The 21,849-nt window shown below is 39.3% G+C and overlaps 1 protein-coding gene across 3 annotated transcripts in view; it reads left to right on the top strand.

Annotated features, from left to right (window-relative positions):
* Positions 1-18,683, top strand: part of dgcr8 (DGCR8 microprocessor complex subunit) — a 47,724-nt gene extending 29,041 nt beyond the window's left edge. For 2 of the 3 annotated variants that reach the window (XM_080208033.1, XM_080208035.1), the window contains 5 exons: positions 6,503-6,603; positions 9,631-9,737; positions 12,812-12,951; positions 16,097-16,210; positions 16,564-18,683. In XM_080208033.1, the coding sequence (XP_080064159.1) occupies positions 6,503-6,603; positions 9,631-9,737; positions 12,812-12,951; positions 16,097-16,210; positions 16,564-16,647 (546 nt within the window). In that variant the 3' untranslated portion in view covers positions 16,648-18,683. The remainder of the gene's footprint in view (positions 1-6,502; positions 6,604-9,630; positions 9,738-12,811; positions 12,952-16,096; positions 16,211-16,563) is intronic. The other variant, XM_080208034.1, reaches the window with a different exon arrangement.
* Positions 18,684-21,849: the final 3,166 nt, after the last annotated feature.

Raw genomic sequence — 21,849 nt, 5'->3', positions numbered from 1 at the left:
CAGTAGGGAAGGTGGAGGATCGCCCTATAGCCCAGAGGCCAATTGTGTCACTTGAGTGGTCACTTCAGTGCTGCCACTGCTGGATTTTCCACAAGTGAAGCCTTGTGGCTTTCCTGTGGGCCCAGTTTTCAGTGCAGGTTATTGGCAGGTGAATTGGTCTGAAGCCTCCTCAGCGCAATGGAAGGTCTTAAAAAAGTTTTATTTTTGAGCTTTGTAATCATAGATCATTAACCAAGCAGAGAAGAGCCTTGCATGATTGTAATAATGTTGAGTTAACACAATGTGGGAGAGATATGCGTTTTAGTGAGTGCCCTCTTCACTATTAATCATAGAATTCCTATGGTACAGAAGGAGGCCATCTGGCCCATCCAGTCTGTACCAACCACAAATGCACCCACGGCCTATTCCAGCAATGCCAACATTTACCCTGCTAATACCCCTGGCGCTTGGGTCAATTTAGCATAGCCAATTAGCCTAACCTGCACACCTTTGGACTGTGGGACAAAACTGGAGCATGCAGACATGGGGAGAAAGTGCAAACTCCACACAATAGTGACCCGGGGCTGCAATTAAACCTGCGTCCCTGACCTTATCTCAAAACTGAAGAAAATAAATTGCACCATAACACCATGTAGGTTTACTTACTCCCCCAGTGAGGGATTAAACAAAGACAGTATTATATAAGGTTAAACCTTTGTAGATAATAAGCATAAACTCACCCTGCTCTCCTGGCCTTTGTGAATATGGGAAAAAAGTCTTTTTATAATTGTAAGATAAAATATATTAATTATCATTTCTGTTTCAACTCAGGCATTTGTAGCTTATCAGAACTTATGTGGCAGATTCTTTTTTTAATATGCTTCATATAGAGATTGTTTTATGTGAAACTATATTCTAGCTCCATGCACAAAATAGTCAAACACAAATTTATCAAAGCAATTGAGCAGAACATAGAAAGAAGCAAGTAACATTTGACCTTCATGCATATATTAATAAAGTTTGTTGGAAATTCCCCTTTCAGTTAGAGGAGTTTTTGCCAGCTGGTGTAAATATCTTCTTTACTCCTCCTGAGATTTTCACTTCGTTCTTTGATGAATGTATTTGGTGTTTGTTCTCTGGGCTTCACAAGGTGTTTGAAAGTTTTCTTTGTTGTTGGACATAATTTCCATTTCCCTGAGTGTACACCACACAACATGAATGGATGGTTGAAATATTAAATATTACACTTCATTAAAGATTTTGAAAAATGAAGCTCATGTTAACTGGCATTTTTTTATTGTGAACATTTTCAATACTGTTTACCTGGTTTAAAGTCACCATTTTGTAAAGAGACTCAGATATTTGGAAGAAAAATTACTGAATCACTGAGACTGATCGTGGAATCATATGTTGGTTACAGCACAGAAGGAGGCCTTTTGGCCTTGTTGTGTCTGGAACAATTCACTTCTTGCCGCTCTCTTACTTTTGCACCACAGCCCCGATTTGTCATCGTTTCCCCCACCCCGCCCCCATTTCAGATAATGATCTCATTCCTTTTTCAAAGCCTCAACTGACCCTGCGTCCATCACACCCTTGGGATTTCAGATCGTAACCACTGGCTGTGTGAAAAATATTTTTTCTTGTGCCACCATTGCTTCTTTAGTCGACTTCTTCAATCTGTGCATTCTGGTTCTTGATCCTTGCATCAACAATTTCTTCCCATCCACTTTGTCCAGACCCCTCAAGATTTTGAATGCTCTCTTTTCAACCATCTCCATTCCTAATTTCTCCAATACTTCTATGTGACTGATGTTCCTTGGAACTATTCTCATGAATCTTTTTTGCACTGTCTCAAATCCCTCCACATTCTTTCTTAGGTGTAGTACCCAGGACTGAATCAACTCTCCAGTTGAGATCGAAGTAATGTTTTATACAGGTTTAACATAATTCCCTTGCTTTTGTACTCTCTCTTATTGATAAATCCCAGAATGCCATATGCTTTATGAACCACACTCTCAACCTGTTCTGCCACTTTCAATGATTTATGCACATATAGAAAAAATCATAGAAACCCTACAGTGCAGAATGAGGCCATTCGGCCCATCGAGTCTGCACCGACCACAATCCCACCCAGGTCCTTCCCCCATATCCCTAAATATTTACTCCCTAATCTCTCTAACCTACGCATCTCAGGACTCTAAGGGGCAATTTTTAGCATGGCCAGTCAACCTAACCCGCATATCTTCGGACTGTGGGAGGAAACGCACACAGACACGAGGAGAATGTGCAAACTCCACACAGACGGTGACCCAAGCTGGGAATCGAACCCAGACCCCTCTGCTCCTGCACCCCCTCTCTTTTTGTTGTGTCATTCTATTCTTCCGACCAAAATGAATCACTTCACATTTCTCTCCATCAAATTTAATCCACTCATTGCACCGATGTCCCTTGTGAAGTTGTACACTATCCTCTTCATAATTCACAGCACTTCCAAGTTTTGTATCATCCACACGGTGGCACAGTGGTTAGCACAGCTGCTTCACAGCACTAGGGACCCGGGTTCAATTCCTGGTTTGGGTCACTGTGTAGAATTTGCATGTTCTCTCTGTCTCTGCGTGGGTTTCCTCCCACAGTCCATAGATGTGAGGGCTAGGTGAATTGGCCATGCTAAACTCTCCCTTAGTGTTACCCGAACAAGCGCCGGAATGTGGCGACTAGGGGATTTTCACAGTAACGTCATTGCAGTGTTAATGTAAGCTTACTTGTGACTAATAAGTAAATTTTAAAACTTAAATTTTGAAATTTTGGTCCAGACTTTAATGTATACGTCAAGAAGAACTGGAGTCCGAACGCTGATCTTTGAGGAATTCCACTATAAAACCCTCTCCAGTTTGAAAAAGAAATGGTTCACCACTATTCTCTCAGATCTGATGTGAGGCTTTAGCAGGTGCCTTTTGGAAGTTGATGAAAACCATAACAAGAACATGACCCTAATTAACCCTCTCTGCAACCCCATCAAAAAACTGATCAAATATAATTTGACTGTAACAAATCTATGCTGGCTTTCCTTAATTAGCCTGCATTTGGCCAAGTGACAATTAATTTTAACCTGAATTCTCATTTCTGAAAGCTTCCCCACCAGCGAGGTATTAATATTTGCCAAGTTCCAGGTGTTTGAGAAATCTGTGTTGTGGGTGTGGTATATTTCTCTTTAAGACAGTACAGCAGGAGTGAGTTACCTGATTTGAGGGACCAAAGCAAATAGTGAGAGGGTGGAGTCTTCTCTTGGGCAGAATAATCTAGAAGCCATGTTGTAAGCACATAATTAGTGGGCAGCCTAGAACTGGAACACTCCTGCACCAAGTTTCTCTCATCAATAAATACCTTCTGTTTCTAACAAAGCCTGAAACCTTGTTATGATGCAAGAGTGCCACAATAATACCTACTTGGGTTTTTTGAAAAATCCTAGCCGCATTCTATTGGCTTTCTCTTCCCAATGGATAGTCCTTTCCTATAAATTGTTTCATGGTTTAGCCTCTCCCAGCTCCTTAACAGCCCCAAATATCAGCTTGTGACTTTCGGCCCTCAACTCGAGGTGAAACTCCCAAATAATCCTATCCTTGTTCTCTGTAACCCTGCCTGCCTTACAGTTTCTCTCAAGTTTCTACCTCTTGCTGCAGCTGTATAGGGCATTGATGAGGCCGCAGCTGGAGTACTGTGTGCAGTTTTGGTCGCCGCACTTATGCATATTTTGGCCTTGGAGGGAGTGCAGAGGAGGTTTACTAGGCTGATGCCGGAGTTGAGGGGGTTGAGCTATGAGGAGAGGCTGAATAAACTAGGCTTGTACTCATTAGAGTTTAGAAGAATGAGGGGAGATCTCATTGAGACGTATAAGATGATGAATGGGATGGATAGGATAGAGGTGGAGAGACTCTTCCTGCTCAGAAAGGACAGTAGGACTAGGGGGCACAGCCTCAAGATAAAGAGGGGGGCGGTTTAGAACAGAGTTGAGGAGGAACTTCTTCACTCAAAGGGTGGTGAATCTCTGGAATTCTCTGCCTGTTGAAGTGGTGGAGGCTGCCTCGCTAAATATTTTTAAGGTGCGGGTTGATGGGTTTTTGATAAGCGAGGGGATTAAGGGTTATGGGGAGAGGGCGGGAATGTGGAACTGAGCCACGACAGATCAGCCATGATCTTATTGAATGGCGGGGCAGGCAGGGCTAGATGGCCTACTCCTGCTCCTATTTCTTATGTTCTTAAAAATTCTTTCTTCTGACTGTTTGTTACTGCTTGGCATATGTTCAGTGATTGAGTTATGTTCGTCTGTATAATTTCCCTATATGAATAGAGAAAGCTGTGGGAATTGGAGATTTGTCTTGTTATTCAGATCTCATTATTTATCCCTGGTTCTCAGGACTCAGTTTTTGAGTTTGTGGGTTGAGAGGTGTGGGCCTTCATAGCGAGGGGGATTGAATATAAAAGTAGGGAGGTCTTGCTGCAGCTGTATAGGGCATTGGTGAGGCCGCAGCTGGAGTACTGTGTGCAGTTTTGGGCGCCGCACCTGCGCAAGGATATTTTGGCCCTGGAGGGAGTGCAGAGGAGGTTTACTAGGCTGATACCGGAGTTGAGGGGATTGAGCTATGAGGAGAGGCTGAATAAACTAGGCTTGTACTCGTTAGAGTTTAGAAGAATGAGGGGAGATCTCATTGAGACATATAAGATGATGAATGGGATGGATAGGATAGAGGTGGAGAGACTCTTCCCGCTCAAAAAAGACAGTAGGACTAGGGGGCACAGCCTCAAGATAAGGGGGAGGCGGTTTAGAACGGAGTTGAGGAGGAACTTCTTCACTCAAAGGGTGGTGAATCTCTGGAATTCTCTGCCCGTTGAAGTGGTGGAGGCTGCCTCGCTAAATATTTTTAAGAAGCGGGTTGATGGGTTCTTGATAAGAGAGGGGATTAAGGGTTATGGGGAGAGGGCGGGAAAGTGGAACTGAGCCACGACAGATCAGCCATGATCTTATTGAATGGCGGGGCAGGCTCGAAGGGCTAGATGTACTACTCCTGCTCCTATTTCTTATGTTCTTATGTTCTTATGGATGTGGCTGAGATGCAAAATGCATCGGAACAATGGATCAAATAGGTGTCTTGCCACCCCATGTTAAGGCACATTGGTGCTAGATAGATCATGCCCCAAATTTAAATGTCAGCAACAAATTTCCATGAAACTGCCTACTGTTACTCAAATTTAAAAGCAAAATAATACAGAAGCTGGAATCTGAAACAAAAACAGAAAATGCTGGAAAATCTCAGTAGGTCTGACAGCACCTGTGGAGAGAGAACAGAGCCAATGTTTCGAGTCTGGATGACCCTTTTTCATTTCCAGCATTTTCTGTTTTTGTTACAGTTACATATGTTGTTTTCACACTGACTTACGAGTCGCATTTTATTTATTACTTAGTTCTAGTATATCAAAAACTAACTTTAGCCTGCCACCAGTCAAGTTTTAATGTTTGGTGTGGGACAGGGTGAAGAATGTATTTGGACACACTCTGATTTCAGTCATTGTGCAGGTTTAACCTTCAAACAATTAACCTTTTGAAGAACTATTTTGCTTAACACTGGCAGTAGCAAACTAGGGCAATAACTGAAATTTTAACATGGCTGGTTAAGCATCACATTATTTCCCCATCACTTTCCTGAAGATTTTGGCTACCAGTCAATGCTGTTTGCATATTTTGGACACTCTTGAAAGCCTTCCCAAGTAGCGATTCAGCTGGACAGAGAGTGTCAGCAATCTGTTTGAACATGGATGGGAGAAGACCACAGCTGTGTGTGTCCTGTCTTAGGATGCTAATTGCTTACTTTTCAGCAAAGGCCATTTGATAGCTGCTGAGAACAGAAACCTGGCTGATTTTATTTTTCACTTTGACCTTGGACGTTGTGATGCTGGAGCTAAGGTAGTTGTGATTGCTGCGAACAAGTAACACAGCACAGACCAGGAATTGAAACTGGGATCTTCTGAACTGATGTACTCAGTAGCATACAAACTGAGTTAGTGGGACATATTATTTTTGGCACAATGTATAGCAGATGTCTTGGCTCTGCTGATGAGCTGGAGTCCTAATGTCGAGACTGAGTGCTGCACTTCAGCTGACTGCAGGGAAATGTGAAGGAGTAAGTCCAGGGCGGTCATGATTTATTTTAGCTTGTCGGAAGTAGCTCCTTCTCCAAAAAGCAGAGCTTGCCCTTTATAACCCTCAGCCGTTGTATCCTTTTACTCTGTTGCCATTTGTACCTCGTCTCTGCAATCTTGCGCAATTTCCCTTTTGATCAGTTTATCTACTCTTGACATAGTTCATCAGTGCCATCTAGTGTTAATACTTCATGCCAAGCTACAGTTCAACCCGTTTCACCATAATTGGATTTTGCAGTCTTAGCTGATATTCCGAGCTCAATATCAGTGTCAAAGAAAACGAGGCTCTTCTTTGTACAATATTGAAATGAATTTCTTTCCGTTTTAGTACTTCAACCACATCAGTATTGAGGACTCACGGGTATATGAACTGACCAACAAGGCTGGACTCTTGTCACCATATCAAATTCTCCATGAGTGCCTTAAGAGGTAAGTCATAAAGTTGATGGTACCTATCATCACCTATATTTCTTTACTCTGTAAATAAAACCTTGCTTTACCTTTTGTATTCTGGCATTCCAGTAAGACCACTTAAATTCCATACACACAAAGCCTCCTTTACTGTACGAGAAACATTGGGAGTTTATTCTGAATAACTTCACTAATAAAAAAGGGACCATGTGAAGTTATTGCTGTAAATTATACTTCAGTAACAGGAATGTTTAATGATCTTATAAGTTGGGAGAACAGGGTTGAGAAACTTATCAGCCATGATTGAATGGCGGAGTAGACTTACTGGGCCAAATAGCCTAATTCTGCTCCTATATCTCATGATCTAAGGGTCTTGTACCTCATACAACAGTGGTGTATAAGCAACACTATTAGCTAAAGGCTTACAGTGCGCTAGCAGTCTTCTGTGCAGTTAATTGTCACAAATTACATGAACAATTTAATTTGTAAATATAAGACCATCAAATTCATTCCTGTTTATATAATGTTTAAAAATAGTCTACAGTGTTAGCACTCCCACCTCCTGGAAAGTTATGGATTGAAGCCCCAACGCCACAGACACACACTCAAAAATCTGGACCAATTTGTCTAACATCAGTCATTGGGAAAACACTAGAATCCATTATTAAGTAGGCAAAAGCAGAACTTTAAAAAAATGATAATGCAATCCATTAGAGTCAACATGGCTTTGTGAAACTATTAGAGTTCTTTGAAGATGTAATGAATGGGTAGCTAGAGGGGAACCAGTAGATGTAATGTATTTGAATTTGCAAAGGTTTTTGATAAGTTGTTACATAGAAGGTTACTGTGCAAGATGTGTTTGGGGTGATATATTCACATGGATGGCCATCTAACAGGAACAGAAATTCTGGATAAACAATTCATTGCTGAAACAGATTATTATGGTGGCACAGTGGTTGGCACTGCTGCCTCACGGCACCAGGGGCCTGGGCTCAATTCCCAGCTTGGGTCACTGTCTGTGCGGAGCCTGCATGTTCTCCCCATGTCTGCGTGGTTTCCTCCGGGTGCTCCGGTTTCCTCCCACAGTCGGAAAGACGTGCTAGCTAGGTGCCATGCTAAATTCTCCCTCAGTGTACCTGAACAGGCACTAGAGTGTGGTGACTAGGGGATTTTCACAGCGATTTCATTGCAGTGTTAACGTAAGCCTACTTGTGACATTAATAAATAAACTCTAAACATTGTTGATTGTGGAGTTAACTACGTAAATATTGATTTCCTACATTAATAGCAGTGACAATGCTTCAGAGGTATTTTGTTGGCTGTAAATTGTTTTGGGACAACCTGAGATGATAAACATGCTATGGAAATTGCAAGTCTTGCCTTGGCAAGAGAAAAAGATGCTGAAATAGCATTCCTCTATATCTTCGCATTCTTCGCAGTCCTAACATTCACTGATCCCAAATTTCATAGATGCCCTGATCACTGGCCAGCCTCTCATTTCTGTTTCTATTTTCAGAAAAAAGCTTGCTTTTATTTTGTCTTGTGCCCCAGATCTAGCTCGTTGCAGTCAGTGAAACTTTGCTGCCCTCTTCTGGGGTTGCTGGAGTTTTCTATATAGCTGCCAAAGAGAGGGATGAACTTACACCAGAGATAGGCAACCCAGGCTAGTGAGCGGCCCTCCTTCATCTCAGCAGGCCACAAGTTGAAATCACTAACCATGACCCCGTGGAAAAGATTAAATACACTTAACACGCGTCAAGTTTTTCATGTAGTTATAGAAAATGTATAATCATTTTTTAATTAGTAAAATTATCATCAGTTTGGTTAAAAACAAAAGAAATATTTACACTTTGGACACAGAAGGAGTGCATGGCTCTCACACTCAATGTTATGTGCAGTCTGCATGAATCTCACCTTACTTGCCGTTGCTTTACTTGTGCATCAAATCAGTCATACAGGTCGGGAAAAAAACTACATGAACGGAAATCAACTGAATGTGGTGACTGAGCCCAAGGTCAAGGGTCAACAAAATGTCTCGTGGGCCGCAGTCAGAACCCAGATGGGTTCAGTGTGGCCCTCGGACTGCAAGTTGCCTACCACTGACTTACACTGTAAGATGTCCAAACACTTTGGTGTTTAAAGTAGACCTCAACGTCAAATCTTAATCGACTTGCACACAATTTATTTACAACTTCCCTGCTGACATAATAAGATGTGGAATGTGATCTAATAAGGAAACCAGAACGCTTATCTATTAGTAGTATGCCTTTCCACATCTTTGTACATAACTGATTTTCCAAGCCACCTACTCTGTCCTCCTATTAAATTTACAGCATTCAAATATTTTTGTGGTTTAATTTTTTTAATACTTTCAGTAAAACTGAGGACTGGTCTGTTGGAGACCATCTTGGTCTGGGAGGTTGTCTTCACAGTAAAAAGTCTGACAACACCAGGTTTTAGTCCAACCTATTTATTTGATAATATACTCGTATATTATCAAATAAATAGTATATTATCAAATAAATAGGTTGGACTAAAACCTGGTGTTGTCAGACTTTTTACTGTGTTTACGCCAGTCCAACGCCGGCATACCCACATCAGGTTGTCTTCAGGCAGCTATTGTGCTGCTGACACTGCGTGAGGCCCATAGACTGACAGCACTGGCTAACAGCACACTATTGCACATCCACTTACCTATGTTCCTGCTCCCATTTGGTAGGAGGATGGAGTGGGTGGATGTTCCTTGTTTGTCTCTATATGATCTTAGACAAAAGGGTATGTGAATGAGTGGCAGCTATGACAGAGTTGTGCCTCTGCTGTCAAAGTTGCTGCTTCTAGCAATGACAGTGTAATTAAGCTAAACATGATTTCCTTGTCTGTTGCTGCCATGAAACACAGGCTGAATAAATTTGAGTTTTGTTTGTGGGGACATTATTCATCTCCATTTCATGTTCCTGTCATAATTACCAGAGTGTCTGACTTCTGTGCAGTTATTAAAATTAATTTACGCTGAGCGTAAAAGAATAAATGTGTTTCAATTTTCAGAAATCATGGAATGGGTGATACCACCATCAAGTTTGAGGTAATTCCTGGTAAAAACCAGAAAAGTGAATATGTCATGACCTGTGGCAAGCACACAGTAAGAGGCTGGTGTAAGTATGGCTATGAGTTTAGGTGCAGTTTTGTGTTGTATGTGGTATTGTGCAACATTTTCCTCCTCCAAGTTAGTAGATATTTAAAACTGCTAGGAGGTATTTTTATATAATTCCAGTTTTGTTACTGAATGCTAATGTGATCGGGGTGTCCAAGTCACTGTTAGTTTGAGATTTGAAGCCGTGCCCCAGTTACCTATTAGAAAACACATTGTGTGGCTGTAGTTTTAAAATATCAAGTTGTTCTCATATGAGGGTGTTCCATTGATTACAATGTTCTCTGCTTGTTTGATTTCACCCTAAAATATCTGACCCAAACAATACCGTCTTTAAAATGTTTGAAATAGACCGTGCTTGGCGCCGTGGTGGCACAGTGGTTAGCACTGCTGCCTCACACCGCCATGGACCCGGGTTCAATTTCCGGCTTGGGTCACAGTCTGTGTGGCATTTGCATGTTCTCCCCCTGTCTGCAGGGTTTCCCCTGGGTGCTCCAGCTTTCTCCCACAGTCTGCAAGATGCTGGTTAGGTGCATTGGCTGTGCTAAATTCTCCCTCAGTGTACCCGAACAGACACTGGAGTATGGCGACCAAGGGATTTTTATAGTGACTTTACAGTGTTAATGTAAGGCTACTTGTGACACTAATAAATAAATAAACTGCTAATTGAGTGAAAATTGATATTCAGTCGATGATTTTCATTAAAACCGTGGCAACATTTACGGAAGATCATTTTGTATTTTAATCAGTACTATTACACACAAAATTCTGCTTTTTACCTACTAGTAAATAATTTAATAGTATTTTATACACGCATGATTAATTACTGCTGTGAATCTGCACCAATTCAAATTTGAAAAGGACCATTATCTTAGAGGGTAGTGAATCTGTGGAATTCCTTGTACCGCAGAGGGCAGTAGAGGCTGGGTCATTGATTATCTTCAAGGCTGAGATGCAGATTTTTAATCAGTAAGAGAATCAAAGGTTACAGCAGAACAGTGGAGTTGTGGATTATCACATCAGATCAGTCATGATCATATTGAATGGTGGAGTAGATCTGATGGGCAGAATGGCCTACTTCTCTTGTGTCTTATGGGAACTGAGATGCACGGCCGTAATGTAATTAAGTGGTTCATGTTTAAGCTGGCGCTGGCTTCAACAATCTGTAAAGCACGCACTGTAATGTTGTGCAGGTATTAATCTTTCTGGCCTCATCACTACTTTACATGTTGACTAATTCTTGAATATATGTATTTTCCCCTTTCCTACTTTTAATGCGTTGTGAATTGCACTTTTGGTTTTAAGGGCCTACCTGATTAGCATGCTGTTGCTCCGAAAGGAATAAATATTACTGTCCACTTGAAATTTTCCGAAGGGTTCTAAACATAAAATCTGTTGTTTCTGACTATCAATAATTTTTTTCGTAAGTTTTATCCCTAAAAAATTCTCTTCTTAAGATGAAACTATAATCATTTCCTTGTACTACTTTATCTATGGTTGGAGAATAAATTCTTTGCTTTTACTCTAGCTATTTTAAGATTGAATTTGGCCTATTCTTGAATGTTAATATGTGCTTGTTGTTGAATGCTAATTATGCATTAGAATGCTTGTTTGTGTTCTAGGAGATTTTATAGTTTAAACTTGTATATTTTCATATTAATAATCCTGATGGACTTTGCAAATCATACACATCTATGCAAGTTTATTTACATAGGAATACCATAGATCCCTATTTGCATTTTTCTCGATTTGATTGCCTATCCAATGAGTAGTTAAGATCATTTAGCTACTTGGTTTTAATACTCTGTCTCTGATTAATTAAATTGTATGTTAGAACAAGGAAGGATTACTATAGTGTAAGAACCTGAGAATTCTAGAAGGGAGAACCTATCAACCTGTCCACTATGAGGTACGCTGGAAGGGTTGTATGTCCAGATTCACAGTAAGGTTGTGACACCTTCACTTGCACTCCTCCAGTCACAAAGAAGTGTTTGTGGCAATACCCATTGCCTGGGTTCTGGTGTAGAGAATGGTCATCTGAGAGAGGTACTGATGGACATCTAATAGCAGTAATGTTGTACCTCTATAAAGAGTCAGTTCCTTAAGAGAAAGAAGGTTAGACTTGATTGGCAGCTTTTTGACGAGCAGTAAGTGCTCACTATTTATTTAAAAAAAGAATCATTTAAATTGTTGCCAATACTCCAGATACAGTTCAATTTTCTGCAATAAAATGAGATTTTATCTTTTTTAGATTCCTTGTGGAATGTTTTGTCTCTGGGGTAATGATAGTACTTTGCAGTAATGAAGCTTTATTTACACTTCAGGATTTTATTATGTGCATTTCCGCTAGTGAAAGGAAAAGATAACTTTACTGCAAAAATCTTAAAATTGAATTTAACAATCTTTTAAAGTAAAGTTTATTTATTAGTCACAAGTAAGGCTTACATTAACACTGCAATGATGTTGCTGTGAAATTCCCCTAGTCACCACACTCACCACGTCTTTCAGATTGTGGGAGGAAACCGGAGCACCCGGTGGAAACCCATGCAGACACAGGAGAACGTGCAAACCCCACTTAAATAGTGACTCAAGTAAGAATCGAACCCGGGTCCCTGGCACTGTGAGGAGCAGTGCTAACCTCTGTGTCACCATACTGCCCCAATCTGAAACCTTTTGATGTGTTGTCTTCATGTAATTAAACTCTGGTAACCAATTTCGGTTCCTTATTTTATGAACTGTGCCAGGATTATTTAAAGGCTGAATTTGAGTTTCTGTCTAGTGCATCAATTCTTCTGCCAGTTTTACTTATTTACATGTTTTTGTTTTATTTGTTTATTGGGGAGGAATTATTCTGTTTTCCTTCAGGTGCGGTAAGTGCAGTCTAAACTCTGGACACTTGAATAAAATGTATATCTTGTGGCCATGCTGTGATTTACTCTTAACTCTGTGTACATTGTACTGGGGGGTTAGCTTAGTGTTTACATGTACTTATTCTTCTCTGACTTATATCTGACAGGAAATGAGGGATGAGTTGTCTGCATTTTCCAACTGATGTAATTAAAATACTGCAATTTTCAGGCAAGAACAAACGAGTTGGCAAACAGCTGGCATCTCAGAAAATCCTACAATTACTACACCCTCACGTCAAGAACTGGGGGTCACTACTGCGCATGTACGGCAGGGAAAGCAATAAAATGGTCAAACAGGTAAATTGTGAGGTAATGTGATGGATGTTGCATCTCTGTGGGAATGGGATCCAGGCTTGACTTTCTGCATAGAGCTGCTGGGTTTTGTGTAGGATCATGTTAAGCTTTTTAAGGGGTTGTAAGAGGAGGGTATGAAATGTAAAAAAAAAGTGGGGTGGGAAAATGTTTTCAGCCTGAACAATATAATTTTTGAAGCATATGAATACTGCAACGTGGATTAAGTAAAATTTTCAAAATGTTCCAAGTGAGAAATGAAATGATTTTGCCAGCTGGTTAAATGTTATTACATTATTGCAAAGAGAACAATCATTGCAACATAATCTTTCTAATGTCAGTTTTGTGTCCCTAGGGCACCATTTCATGATGTATTTTTATTCCAGTTATGTGAACAATTGAGCATTTTGCTAATATTCTTCTTTGAGTATATATCTGAAAAGCTTGCAAGATGGGCTAAGTCAAACGTTATTTATTTGATGTAGAAAACACATTCCTCGCATCCAAGCGCTTGGCTTAAAATAAATTTGATCTTTTAATTGGCTTTCATATCCTTCAGTAGAGCTTGACAGTTGCTCTGCTATGTCGTTCAGCTGTTGTGATAGCAGTAAATTTATGCATAAGGTCCCATAAGCAGAAATGAGATCATTGGTCAGGTGAATCTGTTCCTGTGGCATTGGTGCCCTTGCTATTATTTATTCAATAATTCTGATTTATTTTGGGAAAGTTACAGTAGCATCTTTCATGTCCACTTGAAAAGGCAGACAAGATCTTGGCTTAATATCTCATCTGAAAGATGATAGCTTCAATAATATAGTTCTGTACAGATGTCAGTCTACACCCCCTCCCCCCAGTCATGGTGTTTGAGGATGCAACAACTTGATTCAGGTGAAAGGTGGTATCCCCAATCCAGAGGAAACATCATACCTGCATCAAGTCAGTCCAGCCCTATCAGAATTTTATACATTTCAGTCGGATTCCCTCTCATTCTTCTAAACCCCAGTGAAAATAGGTCTTGTTAACTTGATTTCTCCTCACGACAATCCTGCCAAACAAAGAATCAGTTTGGTGAACCTTTGTTGCGCTTCCTCTGAGGCAAGTATATCCTTTCTTGCACGAGGAGACCAAAACTGTACACAATACTCCAGGTGTTGTCTCAGCAGGACCTTGTACAACTGCAATAAGACATCCTAGCTCCTGTATTCAAGTCCTCTTGCAATGAAGGCCAACATACCATTTGCCTTCCTAACCTCTTGCTGCACCTGAATGCTTGCTTTCAGTGACTGCTGTACAAGGACACAAGTTCCCATGTACATCAATGTTTCACAGTCTATCTTTTAAATAATTCTGTTCCGTTCTGTTTTTCCAATTGGAGTAGATAACTTCACAGCTGTCCACAATATACTGCATCCTCCATGTATTCCAACCTATCTAAATCACCTTGAAACGATTTTACTTCCTCCTTACCACTTACTATTGTATCATCAAACTTGGAAATGTTACTTTGATTCCCTCATCTAGATTGATGTATATAGCAAATAGCTAGGACCCAGCCATTGATATCCACTTCCACCGCAAGAAGTTCCAAAAAGGACCCATTTCTTCCTACTCTGCTTTTCCTGTCTGCTAACCTATTTTCAATCCATGCCAGTATATTACTCCTAATCCCATCTGCTTTAACCTCTTATGTGGAACTTTTATCAAAAGCTTCCCAAAAATCCAAACACACCACACCCTCATCTATTCTACTAATTATGGCCACAAAAACCACTAGGAAGTTTCATGAGAAACATGATCTCCCTTCTCATAACTCTATGTTGACTTTGAAAATATCAATAGAATTAGACAATGTGAACTCTTATCACATCTTTTATAATGACTTGAAAGGTAGTGTTAGTTTCATGGTCTTCATTACTGAGACTTACTTTCAATTCCATATTAATTGAATTTAAATTCCAGCTGTGGTGGATTTGAACCCTTGTCACTAGAGTATAACCTGGATAATTAGTTCAGTGACATTACCAGTATATCACTGGCTCCCCAGGGATTAAGTTTGTATTTCCAAGCTTTTCTAATGACAGTGTCTTTATTGGAGAATACAATAGGAAGGACCAAAAAAAATTCTTTATATTTAATGTTTCATCAAATGGGAAATTTATGGCTCTTTCAATTTTTTTCCCTTTAAGAAGTTACAGACTATTTAGAATTGATACAATCACAGGGCAGAAATTTTTGTTTTAATGTCAAAGTGCTGGCTGTAGCGAAACACGTGCAGCAAGCCAGCTTTCCTCCTCATGTTTCACTTAGAAAATGCTGGAGGTTTGTCGGAGCTCACTGTCGGCTTTCCAGAGGTCAGCGCTTGTCCCAATCTCCAGCATCAGAAGTTAATACACTGAGCACCCCAAGGACACAGTAAAAAGTCTGACAATACCAGGTTTAAGTCCAACCGATTTATTTGATAGTAAACTCACTAGCTTTCGAGGTTTCCCTCTTCTTCAGGTGAAAGGACACCCATCATCCCTCACCACTGCCCCTTGCCAGACCATCTCTCTCTCCCCCCGGGAGCTGTATTTATGTGTGCACCCCTGATGTGGTCTCTGCACCTGGTTCATGTTGCTCCAGACCTGTTGCAAACCTTTGCAGCATAAGGGAGGAAGTCGCCCACATCCATAGTCCTGGCTACTATCATTAGACCCTGGCTTGAATTCAATAAGGAAAAGGGATAATGGCCTCTGTAAAATTCCTGTAGAAATTTGGTAACATTGTGTTTTGACAGTATGAGAATCCCAAGTGATTTATTTTCTTGGAAGGTGAAAATTTGGTTTGCAGAGAAAGCACCGAATCTTCAAGGCGAAGATGAGCCCATTATACAATCAAAGACCGTGACAGCCATGTCAAAAGCAATTCTACACGTCGGGCAGAATTTTGTATTTTGCTTTTCTTCTTAATGTACCAGTATTTGCAGCTGATATACTCTGGTCTTGACTTGGCTGTGATTGTTGCAGATGGAAAATCTTAACGTTTCCTTGGCATTCCTATTATTTGATTTCTTAAAAGCACATTTTTACTTTCACCCACCTGTCCTGCACTGTGGTAATTTTGATGCATTTACCCATAGTTTATACATTATTTAAATACAATTTTTTCTATTATTTTAACACAGGAAATGTCTGATAAAAGTGTGATTGAACTGCAGCAATTTGCCAAAAAGAACAAACCGAATCTTCATATTTTGAACAAGTTACGAGATGAAATGAAGAAGCTGGCACGGGATAGGGTAAATATTTTTATTATTAGGGGGTGAGTAGTGGAGTGGGAGCTTATATTTGGGAATCTACCAAAGGCTTGAATTCTGCTGGGCATTTCCCTGGATTTTTGTTTTTTGTTCCTGTTCTTGTATCTTGCCTCCCATGGTTCCTCTCCTGCCAACTTATTTCTGCAATCATTCTAAGCACCAGCTAGTACATAACCAGTTGGCCTCCCTTTGTGTGAGCGTTGATAATGAAAGTCAGCAGACTCCAGTGCAAAGTCTGATACTGCCATCCTGCGACACCCAAAATAGATGATGGAGTTTTTCTTTTTAAAACCAGGTTTATGTAATTGTCGTTTGTTTTCTTCTGTCCCACAAAGGAGGAAACTCGGAAGAAGCCGAAAATGACGATAATGGAATCAGCACAGCCAGGCAGTGAACCTCTTTGTACTGTTGATGTGTAAAGCACTGCAAAATGGAGAGCAATAACGCACTGGAGAAACTCATCCTTGACAATTTTTTGTTACCTTCTTGCAGAGAACTTATTACATTGCGAAATGCAGAACAATTTTTAAAGGTTCCCCCACCCCAGCTTGACAGTGTACCTCTATGATTACAACTAGCGCTGTGCATTACAATAGGATAATAGCACTGAACTTGAATCTGTACCTCTATTTCAGAAAAGGGCACAAGGCTAAAGATAGAGTGAAATTATATTGGTTGATACTGTTGCCCCAGGAAAGAACCTTTAGACTTGTGACCTTTTTAATTTATCAGTTAAATTTTAAAGGAGATATAATGGCCCAGTAAGTTCCCTGCATCTGCCAAATACAGAATGGTCATTAAATTGTCGTTGTGCACTGATCTGTTGGTAAGTTAGACCCTTTGGGGGGTAACCTTCTGAAAGAAGTAATACCTTTCATTGTTTACGTGTAAGCTGATGCCGGTGAGAAATTGCTTTCAACACAAAATTTAAGTTATTTCTTTTAATATGAGCTTTTCTTTTTGTAAACACATTCTGAGCAATTTATCAAGGAACTTTGTCAGGAAGCTACTTGTTTTAATGAAGTGACACTTAACTATTATTGAAGAAACACGTAATATGCAGATCATATGAATTAAGGGTTTTTGGAACCATAGATTTATATTGGAGATTTTAGATCTTGGATTACAGGCATTTCAACTGAATAGCCTTTATAGGACGGTAATTATTAGTGAAAGGCTCATAAATTAGACAAACGAGTGAATATCTCAGTGTCTAATAACATGGACACACAATGGCTTTTTAAATACATTTTCTAGTAATTTTTTTCTGACTTTTATTTTGTTATGGGGTTCTGTGAATATGCATCATCTTTATAAGAAAATGGGTCAAGCTGTCCGGATCCCCCCTCAGTAGATATAATGCATGTTTGAGACTACAAGATCCTGTTGAATGGCTTGCACTGTTTGGCTCTGACTCTGCACTTCTGTCATTTGGCACAAATACAGAAGGTGTATTTCTGTGACTGTAGTTTAGTTTAACCATTGCCAAACTGATGTTCAACTTTGGAATTGCACCAGAGTTGAAGTTGCAGCTATCTTGTGTTCTCTCCTGATTCTGCTTTGCAATTATACATTTAAGACCAGATCTTTCAAGTTTGGACAGCTCCAACTCTCTGTCAGTATTTTTTTTTGGTAGAAGCTTTAAAGTTGTTAAAGCTGTTGTAAGCATTTGTTCATTGTTTTTTAATTATAGTCTGGCCCACTGTTTCAGTTGGAACAAATCATTAATGATGCAAACGAACAGGTTTGATTTGTCTCACTGCTAGAAGTAGAATTGATTAAAATAATTGTCTCTGTAGAACTGATAAAAAGAATATAATGTTCCTCCACCTATAGTTTAATTTATTACCAGGCATGCAGATTGGAGGTTTTGATGTAAAAGCTTGAATTAGTTCTCATTGTCTTAGACTTTATGTTAGGAAATGATTTTCCTTTCAACAACTTAATTTTACCTCACTTAAATCCAGGATAACAACCTGAAGGAAACAAAATACCATGACTAGCTCCAGTGCACTCTTGGTAATGTGAACCAAAGCTTAATAATAGTGTCTTATGCAAACTGACAAACTAATTTTTTAATGCTTGCTGCAGGCTTCAACAGTGGCATAGAGAGGGGAAACAAGATTTTAAAAAATTGCAATAACTGCTGGAACAAAAACTTATATTTAAACTGCTGTGCACTGTCATTTTGTGACGTTTTGTGTTTTAAATGTTTACTACTTTTCTCTGTTGAATGCAACTTTTCTTGCCTTTGCACATGAACACAAGTGCTGCTGCGAGAGAGTACAGATTGTGGTTTTGCGAATTTGCATTTGTGTGATCAACTAAAGTGTGAATTGAAATGGAAACTAGTTGTCTTACCTTCATCCTAATTGATTTGTACATTTAACATTGGTATTTCTGTGTATTGATTGTAACTTGTCAGTATATTATACTCAATGTGGATCTCATTTTTTTTAAAAAAATTAAACCCATTAACTAATTTTGCTGTCTAGAAGGTAATCATGAAGTAAAAGATTGTAATTTGACTGCCTTTTTTTTTCAATCTATTGAAGGCAAAGATTATTTGTGAATATGGGTTATACCTTTTGTAGGGATTGGGGCATTGTTGGATCTTTTTAAGCATGAGTCTGGTTCATCATTGTGTAAATGATATAGGAAGAAAAACCAATAAACCTGAAAAGGTGTTAAGCTCTCATTGAGTAACTACACGATAAATCACTTCCAGGATTCAGTAAAATGTTTATCTTAAATGCATGTCAAGTACCTTAATAGATTTAATGTTCAATCATAATGGGGGAGGAAAATATTTTAAAACAAAACCATTTTAATTACATGCACTAGCCCTCTAACACTCCAAGAAAGTTATTAGTGTATAATGCAATCTGTAAAATTTGGAAAAGTGAGGGGGCAACTGTTTTATTTTTCATCCAATTTTTCATTTGTTTTGCTCAAAGATTTGAGGACCTGACCTCACTTTAAATGTAGCTCTCAACCAATTGCAATTACTACTGTTCTTGATGTTTGAAAATTTAGCCCAGCAAAGCTAATGGTATTTTGTATGATTGAAGTGTTTAAAATGTGACTCCTTACAAACTGGCATAAAGCAAATTAATTTGTGATTATTGAAGCATTCACAGAAAGCTGAATTCTGATTAGAGAGATTCTCGAGATTTGATCTTTGTTTGGTATCCTGGAGCCTACTATCTAAATTGTGTTTCAGTCAAAAAAGAACACTGCAGCTTCCCTGTCTTTACAAACTGATTCACTTATCTTTTCTCATTTATTTTTGTTTCTCTGTTAACTGATTATGGTCTTATGCTGTGGTCTATTTAAAATCAAAGTTCTAACTATTACTCAGTCAAGCAATCTCCAGTGGCTAGTGAATGAAGTTTCTCAAATTGAAGTGCAAATTTTGTTTTTGTTTGGGAAGTTAAAGAAATGAAGTCATTCAGTGTTTCATAATTGTGCAATTGCATTACATGGAAGATTTGATCTGGAGTCTTTTTTTGGGAAAACAAAGAGCATATATCCAGTTCACGGTGTGCCCTGTGTTTTTTAAGTAGTTTGTGTCTGATTAGGGAACTTGCAGTGCAAGAATGGTGCTGCAGTAATGACTTGTACATTGTGTGCAGTTACCACACTAACAGTGCTATTGTAAGTGGCTTTCAGGCTTCATGTACATGTCCTTTGGCCTATGCTTGCTGCAACCTGCACAGCCATCTGGATGTTTGTGTGTGGTCCTTTTCGTGTGACACTTTTTTTGCTCTGTAGTTTGAAGCAATAAAGTTTGATAATTCATTATAAAATGTTTGTTTTTTCCCTTATTCTTTTTTTTAAACAGCACAATCCCTTGTGCTTTGATATGAAAACGTTCAACAAAATATAAAGGTTTGTTAAGTGAGTAATGGAAATATCACGCAGTGAAATCCTCTGGTTCACATGTCCTTGTAGGATTGGATTAATCTTTTAGGTTGCACTGACATCAATTAAACTGAGCTTAAACTAGAAAATTAGTTTTACGCAAGTGGAATAAGAGGAAGGAGATTAAAATTCAAACTAATGAAAGACAAAAATAGATGAGTGAAAATTCATTTATACAGCATTTTCCATGACCATTGGACATCAGGGGCAGCATGTGGCACAATCATGCTGTCTCACAGCACCAGGGACCCAGGTTCTATTCCCAGCATGGGTCACTGTGGAGTTTGCACATTTCTCTGGGTGCTTCAGTTTCCTCCCAGTCTGAAAGACGTGCTGGTTGGGTGCATTGACCCAAACAGATGCTGGAATGTGGCAACCAGGGGAATTTCACAGTAACTTCATTGCACTGTTAATGTAAGCCTTATTTGTGATTAATGAATAAACTTTAATAAATAAATTTCAATGGCTGTAAAGCATTTTGTTTAAAATCAAAGTCTTTTAAAATGTGGTAATATAGGAATTCAGAATGATCAATTAAATAGTTTGGGATCTTAGATAAAAACCAAAGGTATTCAAGAACTAATTAGAGGATGTTACAGACAAGTGCCTCCACATTTCATGGTAAATTTATAACCAACTAAACAAATGAACAGGAATGTGATCAAAATCATTGAGTGCCCAACTATTGCCAACACAGTGTAAACCTCGACTTGTAACAAAATGTTACCTGAAATTTCTCCATTTGATCGTCTTCATGCCAAATCTCAGCCAATTAGTCATTCAGAGAATGGACCATGAAATAGCTACTATACACCTGACCAGTATGAAGAGGACAACAGTTACAAGTTCACAAAAAATGAATGCCTTTTGTTTTCTAATAACATCACACCAAATGAATTTATGCATTGGAGGCAAATTGATGAATAAGTTTGATTCTACTTTCCCAAGCTTTTTCATGTGAATCACAACAAATGACAAGGTTGAAACATTTGTAAGCAGCTCTCCTACTTCAGCTCTAGACCAAAGGAAGATGAATATGGTCATTGAATCATTTCTGCACCAAGATTATTACTGCAGCTTTTTAAGATTTTGTGTTAGTTCCATTTTCAGCTGCTTCTCTCTAACAGGGAATGAAGGGCAGAAGTGGGGATGTTTGCAATGGTCAGCATCATTTGCAACTGCTTCTGGCCATACACAGCAAGACCTGGACAGCATTTGGGCTTGGGCTGACAAGTGGTAAATAAACATTTTATACCAAATATGTGCTAGGAAATTACCATCTGTCCAAACAAAACTAAGCATCTTCTTTTAGCATTGTTCTTACCAGACACTGAACTGGACTAACTAGATAAACATTGTAATTACATGAGCAGGTTAGAGATAAGAAATTATGCAGTAACTTGTTTCCTGACTTTCCAATGCCTGTATCCCATAGCCAAGGCACAAGTCTGGAGTGTGATGCAAGTGCAGGATGCAGCTGAAGTACTGTACTTGATATCTCATTCCCCTTAAATTTTAATTTGCTTCACCGCTGAGTAACAGCTACAGATCAGTTTGAGATGTCCAAGATTTTTCACATGGAGCCTCAGGTCCAAATTTCTCTAAAACCACAAAGACTCAGCAGTTCAGCCAAAATGCGCCAGAGCCTAGAATCCAGAGGCCCCCACCCTTGAATGCCGTATCCACTGTTTTCACTG

The sequence above is a fragment of the Carcharhinus amblyrhynchos genome, chromosome 20, assembly GCF_965287045.1.
Source record: "Carcharhinus amblyrhynchos chromosome 20, sCarAmb.v2.hapA, whole genome shotgun sequence".
NCBI classification, from domain to species: Eukaryota; Metazoa; Chordata; class Chondrichthyes; order Carcharhiniformes; family Carcharhinidae; genus Carcharhinus; species Carcharhinus amblyrhynchos.
This window is presented reverse-complemented; position numbering and strand designations above follow the sequence as displayed.